General features: G+C 43.4%; 1 protein-coding gene across 3 annotated transcripts in view; it reads right to left on the bottom strand.

Annotated features, from left to right (window-relative positions):
- ARAP2 (ArfGAP with RhoGAP domain, ankyrin repeat and PH domain 2) overlaps positions 1-19,284 on the bottom strand; it is a 158,610-nt gene that overhangs the window by 7,248 nt on the left and 132,078 nt on the right. For all 3 annotated transcript variants that reach the window (XM_082238008.1, XM_082238007.1, XM_082238009.1), the window contains 4 exons: positions 13,826-13,954; positions 10,652-10,791; positions 5,363-5,445; positions 91-126 (listed from right to left, as the gene is read on the bottom strand). In XM_082238008.1, the coding sequence (XP_082094134.1) occupies positions 91-126; positions 5,363-5,445; positions 10,652-10,791; positions 13,826-13,954 (388 nt within the window). The remainder of the gene's footprint in view (positions 1-90; positions 127-5,362; positions 5,446-10,651; positions 10,792-13,825; positions 13,955-19,284) is intronic.

Here is a 19,284-nt window from a genome sequence, read left to right as displayed (position 1 = left end):
TGAGTCATTCTCCTCATTTAATTAAAAAAACAGCCATACCTTTCCAGATGCAATGAAATATGGGGAATTGTTTTCATGCCAATCACTTACCAGTGATGTTTTTCAGAATACAATGTAAGACCCCAACTGCAAAAAACAATAAAACAATTAACACATACTTAGTGTGTGTGTGTGTATATATATATAGAGAGAGAGAGAGAGAGAGCGCAAAAAAGTACACATTGGAGTTTAGCCAACATTAGGTAAGCGAAAGACCTTAAACTTTGGATACCAAGATGCTGTGGGACCACAACTCTCACCATCCCAGACTATTGGCTAAGAATAATGGGGGTTGCAGTCCAGCAACATCTGAGGACCATAAAGGCGGCTGGACCATAAAGAAGGCTGATCGCTGAAGAATTGATGCTTTTGAATTACGGTGCTGGAGGAGACTCTTGAGAGTCCCATGGACTGCAAGAAGATCAAACATATCCATTCTGAAGGAAATCAGCCCTGAGTGCTCTGATGAAAACAAGCATGTCCTATCCCATATCCTCCAACATTTCTCCAATGAAAATAGGGACGTCCTAAGGAAAAGTGATGTATGGAAGTGAGAGCTGGACCATAAAGAAGGCTGATCGCCGAAGAATTGATGCTTTGGAATTATGGTGCTCTTGAGAGTCCCATGGACTGCAAGAAGATCAAACCTCTCCATTCTTAAGGAAATCAGCCCTGAGTGCTCACTGGAAGGACAGATTGTGAAGCTGAGGCTCCAATACTTTGGCCACCTCATGAGAAGAGAAGACTCCCTGGAAAAGACCCTGATGTTGGGAAAGATTGAGGGCACAAGAAGAAGGGGACAACAGAGGACGATATGGTTGGACAGTGTTCTCGAAGCTACCAGCATGAGTTTGACCAAACTGCGGGAGGCAGTGGAAGACAGGAGTGCCTGGGGACTTCTGGGTTAGCGCCATCGGCAATGGCGGAGTTCCTCTGACCGAGAGGAACCCGCTCCGTGAAAATCGGGTCTTGCCGCCACGGCGAAGGCAGAGACCCTCTAAACATCCCAGGTGGGAAGCCTGGGAACGTGGGATTCGGCTGACACCAGGAGCGCCTCCCCTACTCACAGGGAAACCCTTATTCAGGGATCCGAAGCGACGTGGGGTGAGTGGCGCAGTGTTTTGAATCAACCACTACTTTTACGGAGTGAAGCCGCACAGCCATTGCCGGAGAGCGCTGACTTTTTCCTGTGGACAATTGGACTCGTGAGTAGAACGGAGTAGAACGGAAAATTGGATTAAGAAACATTTTAATTTGGCACTGAAGCGGGAAGGCTCTAAACAGGAAGTCCGCCTCCCATTTTTTGTAAATAGATTGAAGCAAAAACTTTGTAAGCTAAAGTCTGGAAAGCCGTATATAAAGGTCTAAATTTCCTTCAGTTATTACCACCAAAACCCCTCTTGGAAGCAGGAGAAAAGGGGGGAATTTTTGACTGTTTAAGCCTGCAGGAGAGAGAGTAAAGAAAGATAAATTTCCACCATCTCAAACCTGGGAACGGGGTGTCAGAGACAGAAATTTATGGGGAAGTTCATCGACTGTGAATGGAACGTCTTTTGACAGATAGTAAAAAAAAGAGAAACAAATTGACTCCAGTGTTGCTTCTTGTATTCAAAAGAAACAAAGTATTTGAAAAATGAAAGTAATTTTCTTTTGTTGGTCCTGCTTTCAAAAGATGGATACAAATAGAAATTGTCTCCTCTAGAGGGAGCTTGTTAATTTGTTGCCGGAGTCTATCTGGGGATTTCACAGCTGTAAGATTAGGATCGTGAGACCAGACTCTGACCTTGAATAAAAATGTGTTTAAAAGAAGTTTTGGTGCTTGTTTTTTTGCAAGACAAGCGCTTTGCTGGAGCATATGCATGAGAAGATGGATTTGATGACTGTTGCAGTTAAAAACTTTGGACAACCAGCGAATACCCATATAGAAACCATTCAGGAACCAGCCCAGGAACTTGTTTTGACAGGGCAAGCGCAAGTGCAGAAGATAATGGAGGAGGTCGCTGTTGAACCTCAAGTAACACAAATGGAGAGATCCGAGGCCTTGCAGGAGCATAAGCCGCTGTTCTTGAAGATTGAATCTGGAGTGGGCCGGGGGGGGGGGTCTGGAGTTGTGAGGGCTCTTAATTTTGGAAGGACTTTGAAACATGCTTTTAAATGCTTTCTGGATTACAGTGTTGACTGTGGGGAATGGGCTGATCTGCTGAGGAGAGATGGAGATATTTTTGGATTGGAGTCCTCCCGAGACATACCCCCCAATGAGAAAGGAAAGAAATTAAGAAAAAGATCAACAAAAGACAAAGTAAAGTGCAGGTATAAACAAGAAGAAGATCTGCAGAAGGGACATGGAAAAGACTTAAGAGCCACGGACATAAGATCACCAGGTTGATGGACTAGATGGAATGGACAAGAAGGACTGACAAAACCCGAGACCAGGAAGAAGAGATGTTGGATGAAGATTGGAAGAAAGTTTTTAAAAAATTAATTTTGAGAATTAGTGTAAAATTAACGAGTATTAGGAAAAATGTTGGAATGAAACTATTTGTATAAATGATATAAGGAGTTAGGTACATTAAGGTTTAAGTTTTAAGGGTTTTTTATGGTAAGACAAGGTTAAATAAATTAAGGTAAATTGAATGACAGAATATAGTGAAAGATGGAAAGGATTTGTTGAGTTAATTAAAAGGTTAGATCGTTAAGATAAATTATATAACAAAAATTGAGAAAGATGGAAAGAATTAGAATACGAAAAGGGAGGTGTGAGGAGGTCAATGAAACAAGTAAATGAAAGATAAAGATATGGAACATTGGATGTGTGTTTTAATGTTATTGTGTTTTTCTTTTTTGCTGTATTGTTGTATTGTTTTTTATGCTTTTCTTTTTATGTATTGTAATGTATGCTTTGACAATTTTTTGTTGTTTTCTTTTTCTCTTTTTTCTGTAATTCTTAAACTTTTAATAAATATCATTTTATTTTTATTTTTTTAAAAAAGGAAGACAGGAGCTCTGGTCCATGGGGTCACGAAGAGTCGGACACGACTAAAGGACTAAACAACAACAACATCTGAGGCAGAGACATAGCTATTCAGGGGGCCTAGTTAGGTCCCCCCCCCATGAAGCCTCCAAAAGGGCTCCATTGAGGATCCTGGCCTGTGTGTGTGTGTGTGTGTGTGTGTGTGTGTACACAAATGTGCATGGGGAGGGTGCCAAACTGGGTCTTTGAGTCGGGTGAAATAAAGCCTAGTTCTGCCCTGAGGTTGACAAGGACTGCAGCATAAGCCATGGGTTGTATCAAACATTGCAGCCCTTCTCCACTGTAGCCTGCTTAAAAATGCTTCTTTGCAGGGTCGGGAGGACCTACTGAATATTGTGGACACTGTGTAATGGGGCAGTGGGACCGCATGTTTCAGGCAAGAACCTCAAGTGGATCATCGGTGGGCCCTGATTCCAGTGGTGCAAAATGCTGATCAATACCACTTCAGAGCAGGGTCCCTCAAAAAAAGAATTTTCAGGCAATTTTTTGAGGACTTCTGTGCTGTCTGTACATGCATAAGTAAGGTAAAGGAAAAGGTAAAGGACCCCTGGATGGTTCAGTCCAGTCAAAGGCAACTGTGGGATTGTGGCGCTCATCTCACTTCTCAGGCTGAGGAACCAGTGTTTTTCCAAAGACAGCTTTCTGGGTCATGTGGCCAGCATGACTGGTGCAACGGGACACCGTGACAGAAGTCAGAGTACACAGAAACACCAGTTACCATATTTTTTGCTCTATAAGACTCACTTTTTCCCTCCTAAAAAGTAAGGGGAAATGTGTGTGCGTCTTACGGAGCAAATGCAGGCTGCGCAGCTATCACAGAAGCCAGAACAGCAAGAGGGATGGCTGCTTTCACTGTGCAGCAATCCCTCTTGCTGTTCTGGCTTCTGAGATTCAGAATATTTTTTTCTTGTTTTCCTCCTCCAAAAACTAGCTGCGTCTTGTGGTCTGGTGCATCTTATAGAGCGAAAAATACGGTACCTTCCCACCACAGTGGTACCTATTTATCTATTTGCACTGGCGTGCTTTCGAACTGCTAGGTTGACAGGAGCTGGGACCAAGCAACGGGAGCTCACTCCATCGTGAGTATTTGAACCGCTGACCTTCTGATCAGCAACCCCAAGAGGCTTAGTGGTTTAGACCACGGTGCCACCCACGTCCCAACACATGCACAGAAGTATGCACCCAGTTCTGGCCAGTATTTACCCCAAGTATGTGGCCTACAGAAAGTTAGCAAAGGGTGATTGTCATCCCTGGGCCAACCATCCTTTAGTCACTCCCAGTTTATGTTTTTCATCCAGCACTTTGAAATTTAGTTGAGTTAAATACAATAAACCAACGAACAAAATAAGCTACCATTTGCCAGCCTGCTGGAAATTATGGACAAACTGTGGTTTGGTGCTAACTAAGGTTAGTAAAGGGACACGGGTGGCACCGTGTGTTAAACCACAGAGCCTAAGACTTGCCGATCAGAAGGTCAGCGGTTCGAATCCCCGCTATGGGGTGAGCTCCCGTTGTTCGGTCCCTGCTCCTGCCAACCTAGCAGTTCGAAAGCATGTCAAAGTGCAAGTAGATAAATAGGTACCGCTCTGGCGGGAAGGTAAATGGCATTTCCGTGCACTGCTCTGGTTCGCCAGAAGCGGCTTAGTCATGCTGGCCACATGACCCGGAAGCTGTACGCTGGCTCCCTCAGCCAATAAAGTGAGATGAGCGCCACAACCCCAGAGTCGTCCACGACTGGACCTAATGGCCAGGGGTCCCTTTACCTTTACCTAAGGTTAGTAAAAATGCCAGTGCTGAGGTAATAATAGCTGAAGTAGTGGCAAGTCTGCAGGGTTTGGCAATTGTGCAGTACTGTGCCTGCACCGAGTCAAAGTTGTACCTCAGGGAAGGCAAATGTTTTTTCTCTGGATCAGAGCTTGACGCCGAGATGATCAAATTAGTGTGTTTTACTGCCTCCCACATTGAATATCTGCCTATCACTAGAATTCAGGTCAGAGGATTGGAGACAATTTAAGCATATAACCAATACAACCCACAAGAGACAGCACGCTGAGATAGAAAAGGATGGTCAATAATGCAATTTCTTAGCACAGAAGCATTAGGACCACTTGGGTAAAAGAGCAACAAATATTATGGGGATGCAATTTAAGAGCAGGACAAAACGATGGATATAGATTAGCTTCCTTGTTTTCGTTGGTTGTTAAAAGTTTTGTGTTCCTGTCTTGTCAATAATGCAGCATGCCTGGCTAGAAAGAAACCAACACAGCCTTTTCTTTCATCTTCTTTTCTTACTTTGTTGGGGGCTTCAGTTTCTTCTTCACTCCAAGATACAGTTTCAGTGATTTGACCGGCAGCACTTTCTCAGGCTTGCTACTCTGTTGAGATCAGAAATGTCTAAATCAATGGAATGGAAATGTACTAACTGGAATGCTGGAGTATATACATATACATGCACACACACACACACACACACACACACACACACACACACACAAACATATACATATCGCCCATTATCAGCTTTTCTTCTGGCTATCCCTTCTTGCCATTTCATTACAGGCCAATTTATTCCAAATCGTTCTCCCTTTCAATTAGCATGTAAATGGAAAGCATTCGTCCCTGGGGTGCATTTAAGACGTAATGCAGAAAACTGGTTAATTTTACTTATTTCACTATGCTGTTTGTGGAAAGTAACGACCAAAGATAAGGGTGGGGGAATACAAAAGGAAAGAAGCGTAAACTCTTGAAATATGAAGAATACTACAGTCCTACCTCGGCTCCCGAATGCCTTGGGAGTCAAACGTTCTAGTTCCCAAACCATTGAAAACCAGAAGTGAGTGTTCCCATTTTTAAACATTCTCCAATTTGAGTGCCACACTTCTGTTTTGAGTGTTAGGCTGAGGTCTGTCTTTTTTTGCTATTTATTTTGCATTTCTGTTTTTGTGGCTCTTTTTTTGCTTCAGTGACTGTGTGGAACCCATTTTAGCTACTGATTGACCTATTGTGTGACTGCAGTACATTGTTGATTGCTTTCATTTTATGGATCACTGGTCTCCTTAGATAGTAAAATTCATGTTAAACTGCTGTTTTAGGGGTTGTTTTTAAAAGTCTGGAACGGATTAATCCATTTTGCATTACTTTCTATGGGAAAGCGTGCTTTGGTTTTGGAACGCTTTGGTTTTGGAACAGACTTCCAGAACGGATTATGTTTGAGAACCAAGGTACCACTGTACTGGGAAAATACCGTTAGAAAAGGAGAAGAGACCTTCACTGACCTATTTCTAAGGATATGACAAGCTAAATCCCCACCATAAATCATTACACATCTCTCTTTTGGGGGATGGATCCACCAGGAATCCAAAAAAGCTGAACCCAGTTTCATGGGAGCCCCTCTACATCCTCTTAACTTCCTCAGGCTCAAGATGGCACACATGTACAGTAGCATCCCATGACTTTCAGGCAAATTCAACTCACTGCTGAGCTCTCTCTTTTCCTTCGTATTTTGTGGCTAATGGGCCTTGCAATGTTTCAAAAATAATTTTTAATCCAATTCTGCCACAGTAATAAAAGCAGCCATTCATGCAAAAGAAATGTACTTATTAATCTAGGTATGCACAAGTGAGTAAGTTTTTAAATGATAGCTTAGCAGTGTAATATAACATTTTCAGGCAATTGATTGGTAATATTGCACATAATGAAATAAACATATCTGTGCTGACATCATCTGATTTAGAGGACTTGCAGTGGCATGTTTGAAAAAAGGCATTAATTACAGGGTAAATAAAGAAGCATTAAAACAAAGGAAGGCAGAGGAGGGGAAAGGCAGCAGAAGGGGAAAGTTGGGGCAAAATTGGAAATGGGATAGGGATTTTTTTTGCTGGAGCATTTTAGACACGCTTCTCGTCAATTAATGGTATGCAATATACCACATTTTTCGCTTTATAGGATGCACTTTTCCCCCTCCAAAAATGAAGGGGAAATGTGTGCGCGTCCTATGGAGTGAATGCAGGTTTTCGCTGAAGCCTGGAGAGCGAGAGGGGTCAGTGCGCACCGTTCTCCAGGCTTCAGGAAGTTATCCGCAAGCCTTTGGAGCACAGCGGGAGTTCCCGCCGGGCTCAGAAGGCTTGCAGATAGCAGCCTGCAGCCCGAAGCCCAGGGAGCGCAGAGCTGTGCACCCCGGGCTTCGGGCAGCTATCCGCAAGCCTTCAGAGCCCGGTGGGAGTTCCCACTGGGCTCAGAAGGCTTGCGGATAGCAGCAAGCTCCAGGAGCGAATTAATTAAAATCAAATTGATGGCAACCGTTAAGCAAAGTTCTGTGCAGATTGCCAGTGGAGGGAGTCAGGCTGCGCCCTGACCAAAGGCCTGGTGGAACAGCTCTGTCTTGCATTCCCTGCGGAAAGATGTCAGGTCCCGCAGGGCCCTAGTCTCTTGTGACAGAGCATTCCACCAGATTGGAGCCACAGCTGAGAAAGCCCTGGCTCTAGTTGAGGCCAGCCTAACCTCTCTGTGGCCTGGGACCTTCAAGGTGTTTTTATTTTCAGACCGTAGGTTCCTCTGTGGGACATGCCAGGAGAGGCGGTCCCGTAGGTAGTGCCAAATAATTCTTTCTTGCAAAGAATTTGGTAGTGACACCACACAAAAAAAAGGTTGCCCGGGATTGAGATCGCTCACCTGTTCTATCAAGTTCAGAACAGACTACTCACTTATCCTGACATCACTACTATACAGCAGTAATGTTGATCAAGAGCACAGAATTATAAAGCAGACTCAACATAAGGACAATGGGGTAAGTTAAAGGAGAGGTGGGGTAGTTAGAGACAAGTTCTTTGCAACGTTTTGTCCTGGAAAAAAATGATTCAGACATTATATCAAGGGAATATTTTATGCTTCTATGTTTCCATTCTTTTATAGCAAATAATATGCCTTTCTGCTTTTCTTTTTCTTATGTACACATCACCACAAGAAGTGAAATGTTAAGGGAAAAGTTATGAACGGGAGAAATTTAATGGTATGAAATGCAAAGTTTAAGGCAACTTATTAAATCAACCCAGTGATAAACACTTGCCAAGTGCTAATTAAGACTTCAGTCATGCCCAGTTACATGTGCACAAGTTTTAAAGGTGCCAATTTGTACTCACAAATGTGCCAATTTTAGATTGTAGCTCTAAATAATTAGACATCTTTTTTAAAACACAGCAGCCATGCCAATTAAAGGACAGTTTAAGGTTTTTAGAAAAAAAAATATCTATGCTTAATACCATCATAATATTAACACATACTTTACTGGTCAGCTAAAAAGAAAAAAAGTTCCATTTTTCCTTAGGAAACACAGAAGCTGAGAAAGGAATTTCACTTTCTCCCTTAACATTTTATGAAAGGACCATAAATCAAGATGTTCTGATGAAACATTGCTAACCAATTAATTAAAATGCTTGAGAAAGCCAAGATAATACTAATAGTATAACTCTATACATATCTACTAAGAAGTGGGCCCTTTCGAGTTCAATGGCACTTACTCTCAAGTAGGTATGTTTAGGATTTCAGCCGTAAATATTACAGATAGGTAGCCGTGTTGGTCTGCCATAGTCAAAATAAAAAAAATCCTTGCAGTAGCACCTTAAAGACCAACTAAGTTAGTTCTTGGTATGAGCTTTCGTGTGCATGCACACTTCTTCAGATACACACGAAAGCTCATACCAAGAACTAACTTAGTTGGTCTTTAAGGTGCTACTGGAAGGATTTTTTTTATTTTAGCCGTAAATATGTTAATCATCCTGTTGAACAATGGAATGTATAAGGTTAAAAAAAATGTGATTAGCTAGTAAAAGGAGGCCACAGACCATGTTTAAATACTTTGGAGTCTGCCTTGCCAAGTCAACAGAGCATCCTTAATGCACTCTGATTTGGAGACCAAGCCTAACTTCTAATTTCAGCTCTTGTTTCAACATTAACTATGGGAACCCTGGATTGGTGAGCACCCCATTCCAGGTTCTGACTCATAATTTATGGGAGCCGGTGTTCAATTCACACAATGGAACAGTTGTCCATTGAGACAACATGTGGTGTTAACTGAAGCCACATTAGCAGCCAAAAAACAAGGGGACCATGTTCACATCTCCTTTTCTGAGAAGGAAGACAAAGGCCTGGTTTACCGTATTTTTTGCTCCATAGGTAAAGGTAAGGGTACCCCTGCCCGTACGGGCCAGTCGTGTCCGACTCTAGGGTTGTGCACCCATCACACTTAAGAGGCCAGGGGCCAGCGCTGTCCAGAGACACTTCCAGGTCACGTGGCCAGCGTGCCGAAGCTGCTCTGGCGAGCCGGCACCAGCTCACCAAACGGAAACGCCATTTACCTTCCCGCTAGAAAGCGGTACCTATTTATCTACTTGCACTTTTTTTAAGGGGTGCTTTCGAACTGCTAGGTGGGCAGGAGCTGGGACCGAAGACAAGCGCTCACCCCGTCGTGAATGCGATCGGCAAGCCCTAGGCGCTGAGGTTTTACCCACAGCGCCACCCATGTCTCTTTTTGCTCCATAAGACTCACTTTTTCCCTCCTAAAAAGTAAGGGGAAATGTATGTGCATCTTATGGAGCGAATGTAGGCTGAGCAGCTATCCCAGAAGCCAGAACAGCAAGAGGGATTGCTGCTTTCACTGCGCAGCGATCCCTCTTGCTGTTCTGGATTCTGAGATTCAGATTTATTTTTTCTTGTTTTCCTCCTGCAAAAACTAGGTGTGTCTTGTGGTCTGGTGAGTCTTATAGAGCGAAAAATACGGTATGTTAGACAGTTGGAAGCTTGTCCAAACCAAGCACCCATCACAATCGGCGCATGTCTGGTTCCACCATGGCTTCTGCTTGGCCCTGAAAGGTACCAGTCTTAAGTCCATTAAATGGCATGAACAATGTGTGGATATGAAAGGTAAGGTACATGTGCTTCCCTTTTGGATTTCAAGATTCCCTATCACAAAAACATCCCACCTTCAAAGAAGAGCAGATCACTAAAGAAAATTTGTCCTTAGAGCCTGTTACTTTACAGCCTTGAACTTCCCCCCTCCTACATTACCCAAAGCACTCTTTCCCAATCTTGACGTTCCTCCTGCTATCATTTTTCCTCTTCACCATCACAATTTATTCAGATTAGGTCCTCTCCCCTGTCTCATGCTTTCGCTTGGACAGACTCACTGATGGTGAGAATACAGAGAGAAGGGAACAAAATAATTTTTCCTTGCCATATGATTCTTTTTTTAAACAAACAGACTACCCAAGCTCCACAAATCAGTGAGGTGCCTATTAAAAGTGTTGGCAACACATTCGACATTCACTCAAGTGTGTTTGAATTAAATGTTACATTAATCTTCACTCTTGTGCAAAGCAGAATAAATTCCTTTTGAAACTCTGACTTTTTTTTTTTTTTGGTTATACTGTATTGTACTGGCAAAACCCAGAATGTTTTCCAACTTTTCACGTCGGCAAGCAGAACGAAAAAACGTCTAATGTCAGTTGTCAAACCCAACGTGAAAAGAAGGATTTTAAGCATAATTGCTCGTGATTTAAAAGGACTCCTCAGTGCAGGCATTTATACCTTCATATCCTTGTAAAGGAAAAGATTTCCTTCCCGCAAAACAAAATAACGCTCCTGAAACTTATTTCCAGACAGTAATTTGGAGGGTTCCTCTTTGTATTTCAGATAGCTGGCTTTTACGGCGCCTTCTGCCTTCTTTTCTGTCAAGATGATAAAAAGAGCACAGTATTTTATTTTATTTTTTAAATAAACACTCTGCAGAGTACCGAATTTCATAAATCCTTAACATTAATCTCCACAAACAGAATACAGAAAAAAATAAAGATCCTTTGACTGCCTCAATTTATTTTAAACACGGTTGCCCTTGGCAGACAGAAGGCTTATGCACAGTTTGATTACCTTAACTATGGTTACGTATTACACCCTGAATACCGGATTTAAAGTATTGGCCAACAAATCAGGATGCGAAACCCATTTTCATTCAACCAGAGTTAACTGTTATGCCTGGATCAACCGAACAAAGGTGAAGATAATTTCCTCTTCAGAACATGAAATGAGAAGCAGGTGTCTTCTTATACCTTACATAACTTTTAAAGGAAACTGACACATTCATTTTTCAAACAAAAGGCATGGATTAGTTTGACAAGTTAAACCATGGTTTTGCTGGATGCTTGGAATCTTAACCAGGCAACAAATGGTCATCAGCAGGGTTAAGGTAAAGGGACCTCTGACCATTAGGTCCAGTCATGACCGACTCTGGGATTGCAGCGCTCATCTCGCTTTATTGGCCGAGGGAGCTGGCGTACAGCTTCCGGGTCATGTGGCCAGAATGACTAAGCTGCTTCTGGTGAACCAGAGCAGCGCACGGAAACGCCATTTACCTTCCCGCCGGAGCGGTACCTATTTATCTACTTGCACTTTGACGTGCTTTCGAACTGCTAGGTTGGCAGGAGCAGGGACTGAGCAACGGGAGCTTACCCCCGTTGTGGGGATTCGAACCTCTGACCTTTTGATCGGCAAGTCCTAGGCTCTGTGGTTTAACCCACAGCACCACCCACTACAGCTAATGACCAATATCTGAACACATCAGACCACTTTGCAATAGATGGTCTAAAGGGAGGAGGCCTTTACAATGAGGTCTACGGGAAATGGGAGGGGTGTTGGAAGGTTTGGCAAGATCCAGGGGGTGGACCATTTGGTGAGGACAGTTGCACTGTTCCCACCCGCTATTCCCAGCGATTGAGAATTCTCGGTAGTGGACCTTCTGGGTAATGGCACCCACCCTATGGAACGCCCTTCCATCAGATGTCAAGGAAATAAAAAAACTGTCTGACTTTTAGAAGACATCTGAAGGCAACCCTGTTTAGGGATGTTTTTAATGTTTGATGTTTTTAATATTCTGTTGGGAGCCGCCCAGAGTGGCTGGGGAAACCCAGACAGATGGGCAGGGTATAAATACATCATCATCATCATCATTCAGAAGAATGGTGAAGGTAGAACTTAACCGGCAGAGTTAGCAGCCATTAATAGCCTTGCCCTCCATGAATGTGTCTAATTCTCTTTTTAAACCTTCCAACATTTCATTTTTGAAGTTTCCAAACCTCTCGTTTTCATCAGCCCCTGACTGAAGGAATATAAATATGTCTATGTTAGATGGGAACCAGAATGAATTGGGGGAGGGGGGGAATGTGTTGAATGAGAAGGGTGAACTGACCTTCAAGGGTACACCCCTACCGAGTTCAGTCCTCCACTTCTTTGAGATTGGGAGTAGCCTCCCTTTCTGGACATTGCTATGGATTATAACCAGTTGCTGTATTTGGAGTTGGGGAGAAAATTTCCCCCTCAAGTAAATTGACCAAACTGGAGTTTTTTGCCTGCCTCATGACAACTGTCACAGCTTTGGAGGGTAAGGCATTGGGTGACGCCTTAGTCGTGTTTGGAGGGGAAGCTGTAATCCTCTGTCTGCACCTCCAAGGAAACGGGGTCTTCTGTTAAAGAGATCTTGGAGGAGCTGCTACTGTCTGAATGACCAGACAGGGGCTAGGGCCACAACTTTCTTCCAAAAGGTCAACCAAGTATAGTAGCACCTATTTGATGTACAGTGGTACCTCGGGTTACATACGCTTCAGGTTACAGACTCTGCTAACCCAGAAATAGTGCTTCAGGATGAGAACAGAAATCGTGCTCCGGCGGCGTAGCAGCAGCAGCAGGAGGCCCCATTAGCTAAAGTGGTGCTTCAGGTTAAGAACAGTTTCAGGTTAAGAAAGGACCTCCGGAACAAATTAAGTACTTAACTTGAGGTACCACTGTACAGTCGTACCTTAGAAGTCGAACGGAATCCGTTCTGGAAGTCCGTTCAACTTCCAAAACGTTTGAAAACCAAATCATGGATTCTGATTGGCTGCAGGAAGCTCTTGCAGCCAGTCGGAAGCCACGGAAGCCCCGTCAGATGTTCGGGTTCCAAAAGAATGTTCGCAAACCAGAACAATCACTTCCAGGTTTGTGGCGTTTGGGAGCCAAAACATCCAAGTTCCAGGACATTCAGGATCCAAGGTACTGTATGTCAAAGGACATCCTCAACGTTGGTTCAACCTCTGGGCAGGCTGGTTTATATAAGTTACACCCAGGGCTTCTTTCTCAGGGGGAACTCACCAGAAGTCAGTTCCGGCACCTCTCAGGTGGGTAACATTGCCATTTTAAGTGAATGAGGGAGGTGTTCATTGGTAGTTCCAGCACCTCTCTTTCTAGAAAAACAGCACTGGTTATTTTCAATGCCTAAGCCAAAACTCCTTATATCCGCAATCAATAAAGCTGTCGCCTAATTTGAACCAAAGGATTGTTGCCAATAGCAGCCATTCAATTGCACTGCATAGAGTGGGGTGGCAGGATCACATCGTCTGGGCACGCAGTTCCCTTGGTTTATTTTATTCCAATAACATTTGGCTCCTTCCAAGACTGAGACTTATTTTCTTGCTGCCTATGATAGCAAGATAAGGGGCTGCTCTCTATTTTTCAAAAGAAACCTTCTGTAAGCACACTGCAGTTAATCTATCAGTCTTGGGAAATTATAGGGCAAGGTGATGGCTGCACTCCAATGGCCCCATACGACACTTATCTCACAGAAACCTCTTTGAAACTTGAAAGCTCAGCCAAGATTAAAATATGAAAGTCTTTGTTGGGAAGTGACATGGAACATGACATTCTTTTTTTAAAATGAGTTTCTCTCATACATACCGTTGTATAGCTTCATTGTGTCTGCTGTCAGAAACTTCTTTACAACAAGATATGCACTGCTGGGGTTAGGCAAAGAACTCCAATGGAGAATTTGCTCTAGAACATTCTCAGTATAATGCAAAGGTCGTTCTGGGAGGGGAGAGGGACAGAAAAAAGCTGTAACTAAATAAGATTAAATTCTTACTTTCCGTTTACCATAGCTTCCGTTGTGGATCTTGCTATATCACGGAAGTCAAATTACGTATTCTGGCCAGCACAACTATGTCAATACAACTCTTACATCTGTCTATACATTGCATCTGAGCTATTTGTACATAAAATATACAGTCCTCTTCTCTGTTTAAATCAGGGGTCAGCAAGGTCTATCTTGCCTGGGCCGGATCGGTCCCGTGGAGCTTCGGCATGAAGTACATTCACTCCTGTCTTCATAGATTACATAGACCAGCTGTGATAGAGAGAATCACACAGCTACAATGTTGACTTAATAGAGGAAGGGGCATAGGAACTGTATCCTAAAAATCTGGTGTTGACATAAGGGTTGCAGAAATTCTGGCAAATCCTAATTTGACAGCACTTTATCATTAGCTAGAATTTAGCGCTTTAAGCCTGAATACCAATGGAGGACTATTGTGCAACAGAGGCCACAAAATAAGGGGGCCATAATATAGCAATAATGTCTCCTTTGTGTTGGTTTCTGCTTCCTTCACTGTGCAGCGAAGTGCTTGTCACAAGACAATGTTTACATTCCACAGTCAGGGCACTGTTGGGTTTTCCCACGGGAATGGGAAGCTGGATGTGACGTACACTGGTTTCCTGTTTTTCACTGTTCTCTCGGTGTTCTTCGTTCCGAGGAGAAGGACGGTTGCTTCTCTGCTCCCGCAGAGGCAAGATGCATGTTTGTAATTTCTCCACTTTGAACTGAAAATAAAGCAACTTTAAGCATGTGGCACGTACTGCTCATCATTCCGTTGTGCACAGGACTCTGCAATTACAACATTTTTGGTTCCGGGCCCAGAAAGACGTAAATCAAACTGAAGAATGCCGGCAGAGGTACAGAGAAACGGATCGCGTTATCTGCTCTGCGCGTCAAGTTTGATTGATGAAGGTATGTGCTCATGCTCCGGGCAGCCTGCCAGTTTCTAGTTTATGGCTTTATGGCTGGACTTTGTACTTTTAAAGCCGTTTTGCCGCGATACAGGCAAAGGCTATGAGGCACAAGCTCACAGGCTTGGTGGCTGGGAAAGCGAAAGTAACTTTTTACAATGCTTTTGCAAGCAGCTGTACTGTGACGCAGCTTGATTAAAGCAGCAATGATGGATAAAGTAAAGCTGGCTGAAGCTTTTGGGATTCCTAAGCTCAATAAGAAAAATTATACGGACTGGGTACTTTATGCAGAGGCTGTTCTGCGGAAGGAAGGTCTGTTTAATGTTATTACAGACAACCCCCCAGCTCCAATTACAGCTCAATGGGCTGCTAAGGATTCCAAAGCAAGGGGAACGCTTATGTTGATAGTATCCCCAGAAGAGCTCTGTCTGTTGCGTGGAAAGACCACAGCCAGAGAAATTTGGGACACTTTAAGAGAGGCTTACTTGAGGACAGAAGCTGGTTCCTCAATGTACTACTATGCCAAACTGCATGATATGGCTCTTGCTGAAGGTGGAGATGTGCGTACACACCTGATGGAAATGCAGAATCTGAGACATGAGTTGCAACAGAGAGGACTCACCTTTCCAGAGGCTGTGTATTCCTTCATGATACTACATTCTTTGGGTCCAAGTTGGGAGTCCGTTGCCACTCAGATTGCTGTTCAGCCAACTGCTCAGCTCACAGTAGCCTATGTTACTGCCGTGATTCAGAATGAAGCAGATCGCCGGGGTGCTAGCTGCATGGGAAAGGGGGAGTCTTCACAGACATCATCCCAGAGTGCAGTGGAACCACCAGAGGGCGCCAAAGCTTTGAAGGCAGTGAAATGCTACTCGTGTGGACGTCTAGGCCATATGAAGAGGGAATGCAGATATCCCAGGGCCAAGACAGAGCAGCGCAGCGGAAGCTCATCGCGTGGAAAAGGCCAAAGCAAAGGCAAAGGTCCGGTGTCCAGGACAACGCAGCACAAGGCAATGGTCTCACGTTTCACTCCAAACGTCGCAAAGGTCCAGAAGACGTCTAGATCTTTCTTCGTTGTTGATTCAGCAGCTACCCACCACATGTGCAACGATAAGAGACTGTTCGTGTCTTTTACACTGCAGGAAGGTGCGATTCACCAGGCGGATGATCACACGATTCCCAGTCAAGGCTATGGAACTGTTGTTCTTCACAGTTTGGACTTATCGATACAGGATGTACTGTATGTTCCAGATGCCACACACAATCTTCTCAGTGTGATGCAGCTGAATGAACGGAACATTGACGTTTCCTTCAAGAACAAGAAATGCACCATCACAAAGAAAGACGATTATGTTTTGCATGCTGAATGTGTTGATCGTTTGTTTGTTTTGAATTATGATGATGTTGTGCAGAATGAGACTTGTTGCATTGCAGGTTCTAACAAAAGTTTGCATGCAGGATGTATTCATGATTTTCACAGGAAATTTGGTCATTTGCATTTTGAGGCAGTATCTAAAATGCCTACCTTGGTTGAAGGTATGACTATTAAACCCTGCAGGTACCACATGAAGTGCAAGGCATGCGCAGCAAACAAGGTGAAAATGGCTGCGAAAGGTAAGGTGTCTAGTAGGCAAGCTACAGAACCATACCAGGTTGTTCATGCTGATTTAGTTGGTCCACTATCACCCTCTTTGGGTGGAAATAGGTTCTTCATGGTTCTCATTGATGCATTTTCCAGGTATATTTACGTGTACAATCTCAAGCAGAAATCAGAGGCTTTTCCAAGGTTCAAGGAATTCTGTGCTTGGTTGGAAAATGTGCATGGTAAGAAGATAAAAACTCTTTTCACTGATCGCGGGGGAGAATTCACTTCTCAGCAGTTTGAAGCTTTTCTGACTGAGAAAGGAATTCAACACGATTTGTCCAGTCCTCGCTCGCCATGGCAGAATGGACTTTGCGAAAGGGCAAATCAGACATTGCTTCAAGGGTTAAAAACCTTGCTGCATGATGCCAATCTTCCAGAGAGTTATTGGGCCGAATCTCTCTCATGTTTTGTTTACAGTTACAATCGCAGGTTATCTTCAGCGATTGGTTGTACCCCCTATGAGAAGATGTTTGGCAAGAAACCATACATCAAACACATGAAAATTTTTGGTTCTGACATGTGGATTCACTCACCACAAAGCTCCAAATTAGGCAAACGTGGATTGCATGGTATCTTTCTAGGTTATCAGAAAGGTTCTTACAGAATAATGATGACTGACTCTAAAACGATTAAGCTCACAAGAAGTGTTGAGTACAATGCCAAGTGGGGGGAGAATGTGGGAATTTTCCAATGTTATCCTGATGACAGTGATGAGACTAAGGATAAGCCGCAACAACCCACACCCACTGATGAAGGTTCTGACTCTGAGTCTGAAACTGAATCGGATAATTCAGAGGATTTCAAGAGTGCGAAAGCCTCTATGCGACCCTCTGAAAGCTCTGATCAGGAATTGGAAGAACCATTGTTCACAATAGGTCACTTTTCTCCTAAGAAGGAAGAGGAGAGTGTTGAAGACCAAAGGCTGATTCGTAGGTCACAAAGAGCCACAAAAGGCAGACCTCCAAAGAGATTTGCTGATGAATTTGCTAAGACAGCAGTAGCAGCTGTTAAAAGCTCCAAGAAGGTATTTGAACCTTCAAGTTTCCAAGAAATCCAAGATTTAGATTCTAAGGAAGCTGAGCCATGGTTAAATGCCATGAAGGCTGAGCTTGATTCCTTAGAAAAGAACAAAACTTGGGAGCTAGTTCCAGTAGTTCCAGGAATGAAACTGCTTGGAAGCAAATGGGTCTTCAAAGCGAAGACTGATCAAAATGGCAAGATAGTCAGACACAAAGCCAGATTGGTAGCCAGAGGTTTTGCACAAGTACCAGGTGAAGACTATCACGAGACCTACTCACCCACTGTGAGGTATGAGAGCATTAGGCTTATGCTCAAGCTAGCTGCAGAGGAGAATCTACACATTAGTCACCACGATGTGAATACAGCGTTTTTGTACGGATCTCTAGGTGAATCACTTTATATGCTTCCACCTGATGGCGTACAGGTAAAACAGGGATTTGTTTGTGCTCTGAAGAAGTCCCTTTATGGTCTCAAACAAAGTGCACGGTGTTGGCACACAAAACTTTCTGAAGCATTGTTTTCTCTAGGTTTTCAACAAGGGAAAGCTGATCCATGTGTATTTGTCAAAGAGGAAGGGCGAAGGAAACTGTATTGTTTGTTTTATGTTGATGATATTTTATTCTTTTGGAAAGATGTCACAATGTACAATAATGCCCTAGCTCAACTGAAAGAGCACTTTGACATGAAAGATCTTGGTGAGGTAAACAACTACCTATCTCTGGAAATAGAGAAAGATCAAAGTGGTAACATTCTAGTACACCAGTCACGGAAAATTGCTGATGTGTTAAGCAAACTGAACCTGATGGATGCTAACCCTGTAGACACACCGATGACAGCAGGTTATCAGGTAGAAGACACTGAAGAAGCATTTTCTGACACTACACTGTACAGAAGTGTGCTAGGCAAGCTAAACTTCATTGCCAGATGTTCAAGACCTGACATTGCTGTTAGCTGTAATTTGCTAAGCAGACAAGTTAACAATCCTACTGTTAAGGATTGGAAAGCTCTGAAACGCATAGCACGCTATTTGAAAGGCACTATGCATTACAGACTGAGATTTAACAATCAGAAGTCTGGTGGTCTTGAAATTTTTGCAGATGCAAGTTTTGGAAGTGACACTACAGACAGGAAAAGTACGTCTGGAGTTTGCTACATGTACAATCAGGGTCTATTTGATTGGTCATGCAAGAAGCAAACAACAATTAGCTTAAGTACTTGTGAAGCTGAACTGAATGCACTGTCTTATTCACTTAAGGATTGTGAATGGTTGTTACAATTGTGCAAAGACATGAAAATTCCTGTCAAATGTCCAATCCAGGTTTACCAGGACAACAAAGCATGTTTGGCTTTGCTGAATTCGGAAGGTTGTAAGCAAAGCACGAAGCACTTGCAGTTGAAGTTGCAACATGCTAGGGAACATATTCAGAAGGGACTCGTAACGGTGTCCTATATGCCAGGTAATGAAATTCCTGCTGATGTATTGTCCAAGATTGTATCAAGGGATCAACACTGTACCTATGTACAGAAGTTGGGTTTGTACTGATATTGTACGAACACGCTGCCCAGTGATGTTCACAGAAAGGGGGAGGATGTTGGTTTCTGCTTCCTTCACTGTGCAGCGAAGTGCTTGTCACAAGACAATGTTTACATTCCACAGTCAGGGCACTGTTGGGTTTTCCCACGGGAATGG

Source organism: Podarcis vaucheri (assembly GCF_965113315.1).
Source record: "Podarcis vaucheri genome assembly, chromosome: 9".
NCBI classification, from domain to species: Eukaryota; Metazoa; Chordata; class Lepidosauria; order Squamata; family Lacertidae; genus Podarcis; species Podarcis vaucheri.
The sequence above is the reverse complement of the archived record's forward strand: the minus strand, read 5'-3'. Positions and strand labels throughout refer to the sequence as shown.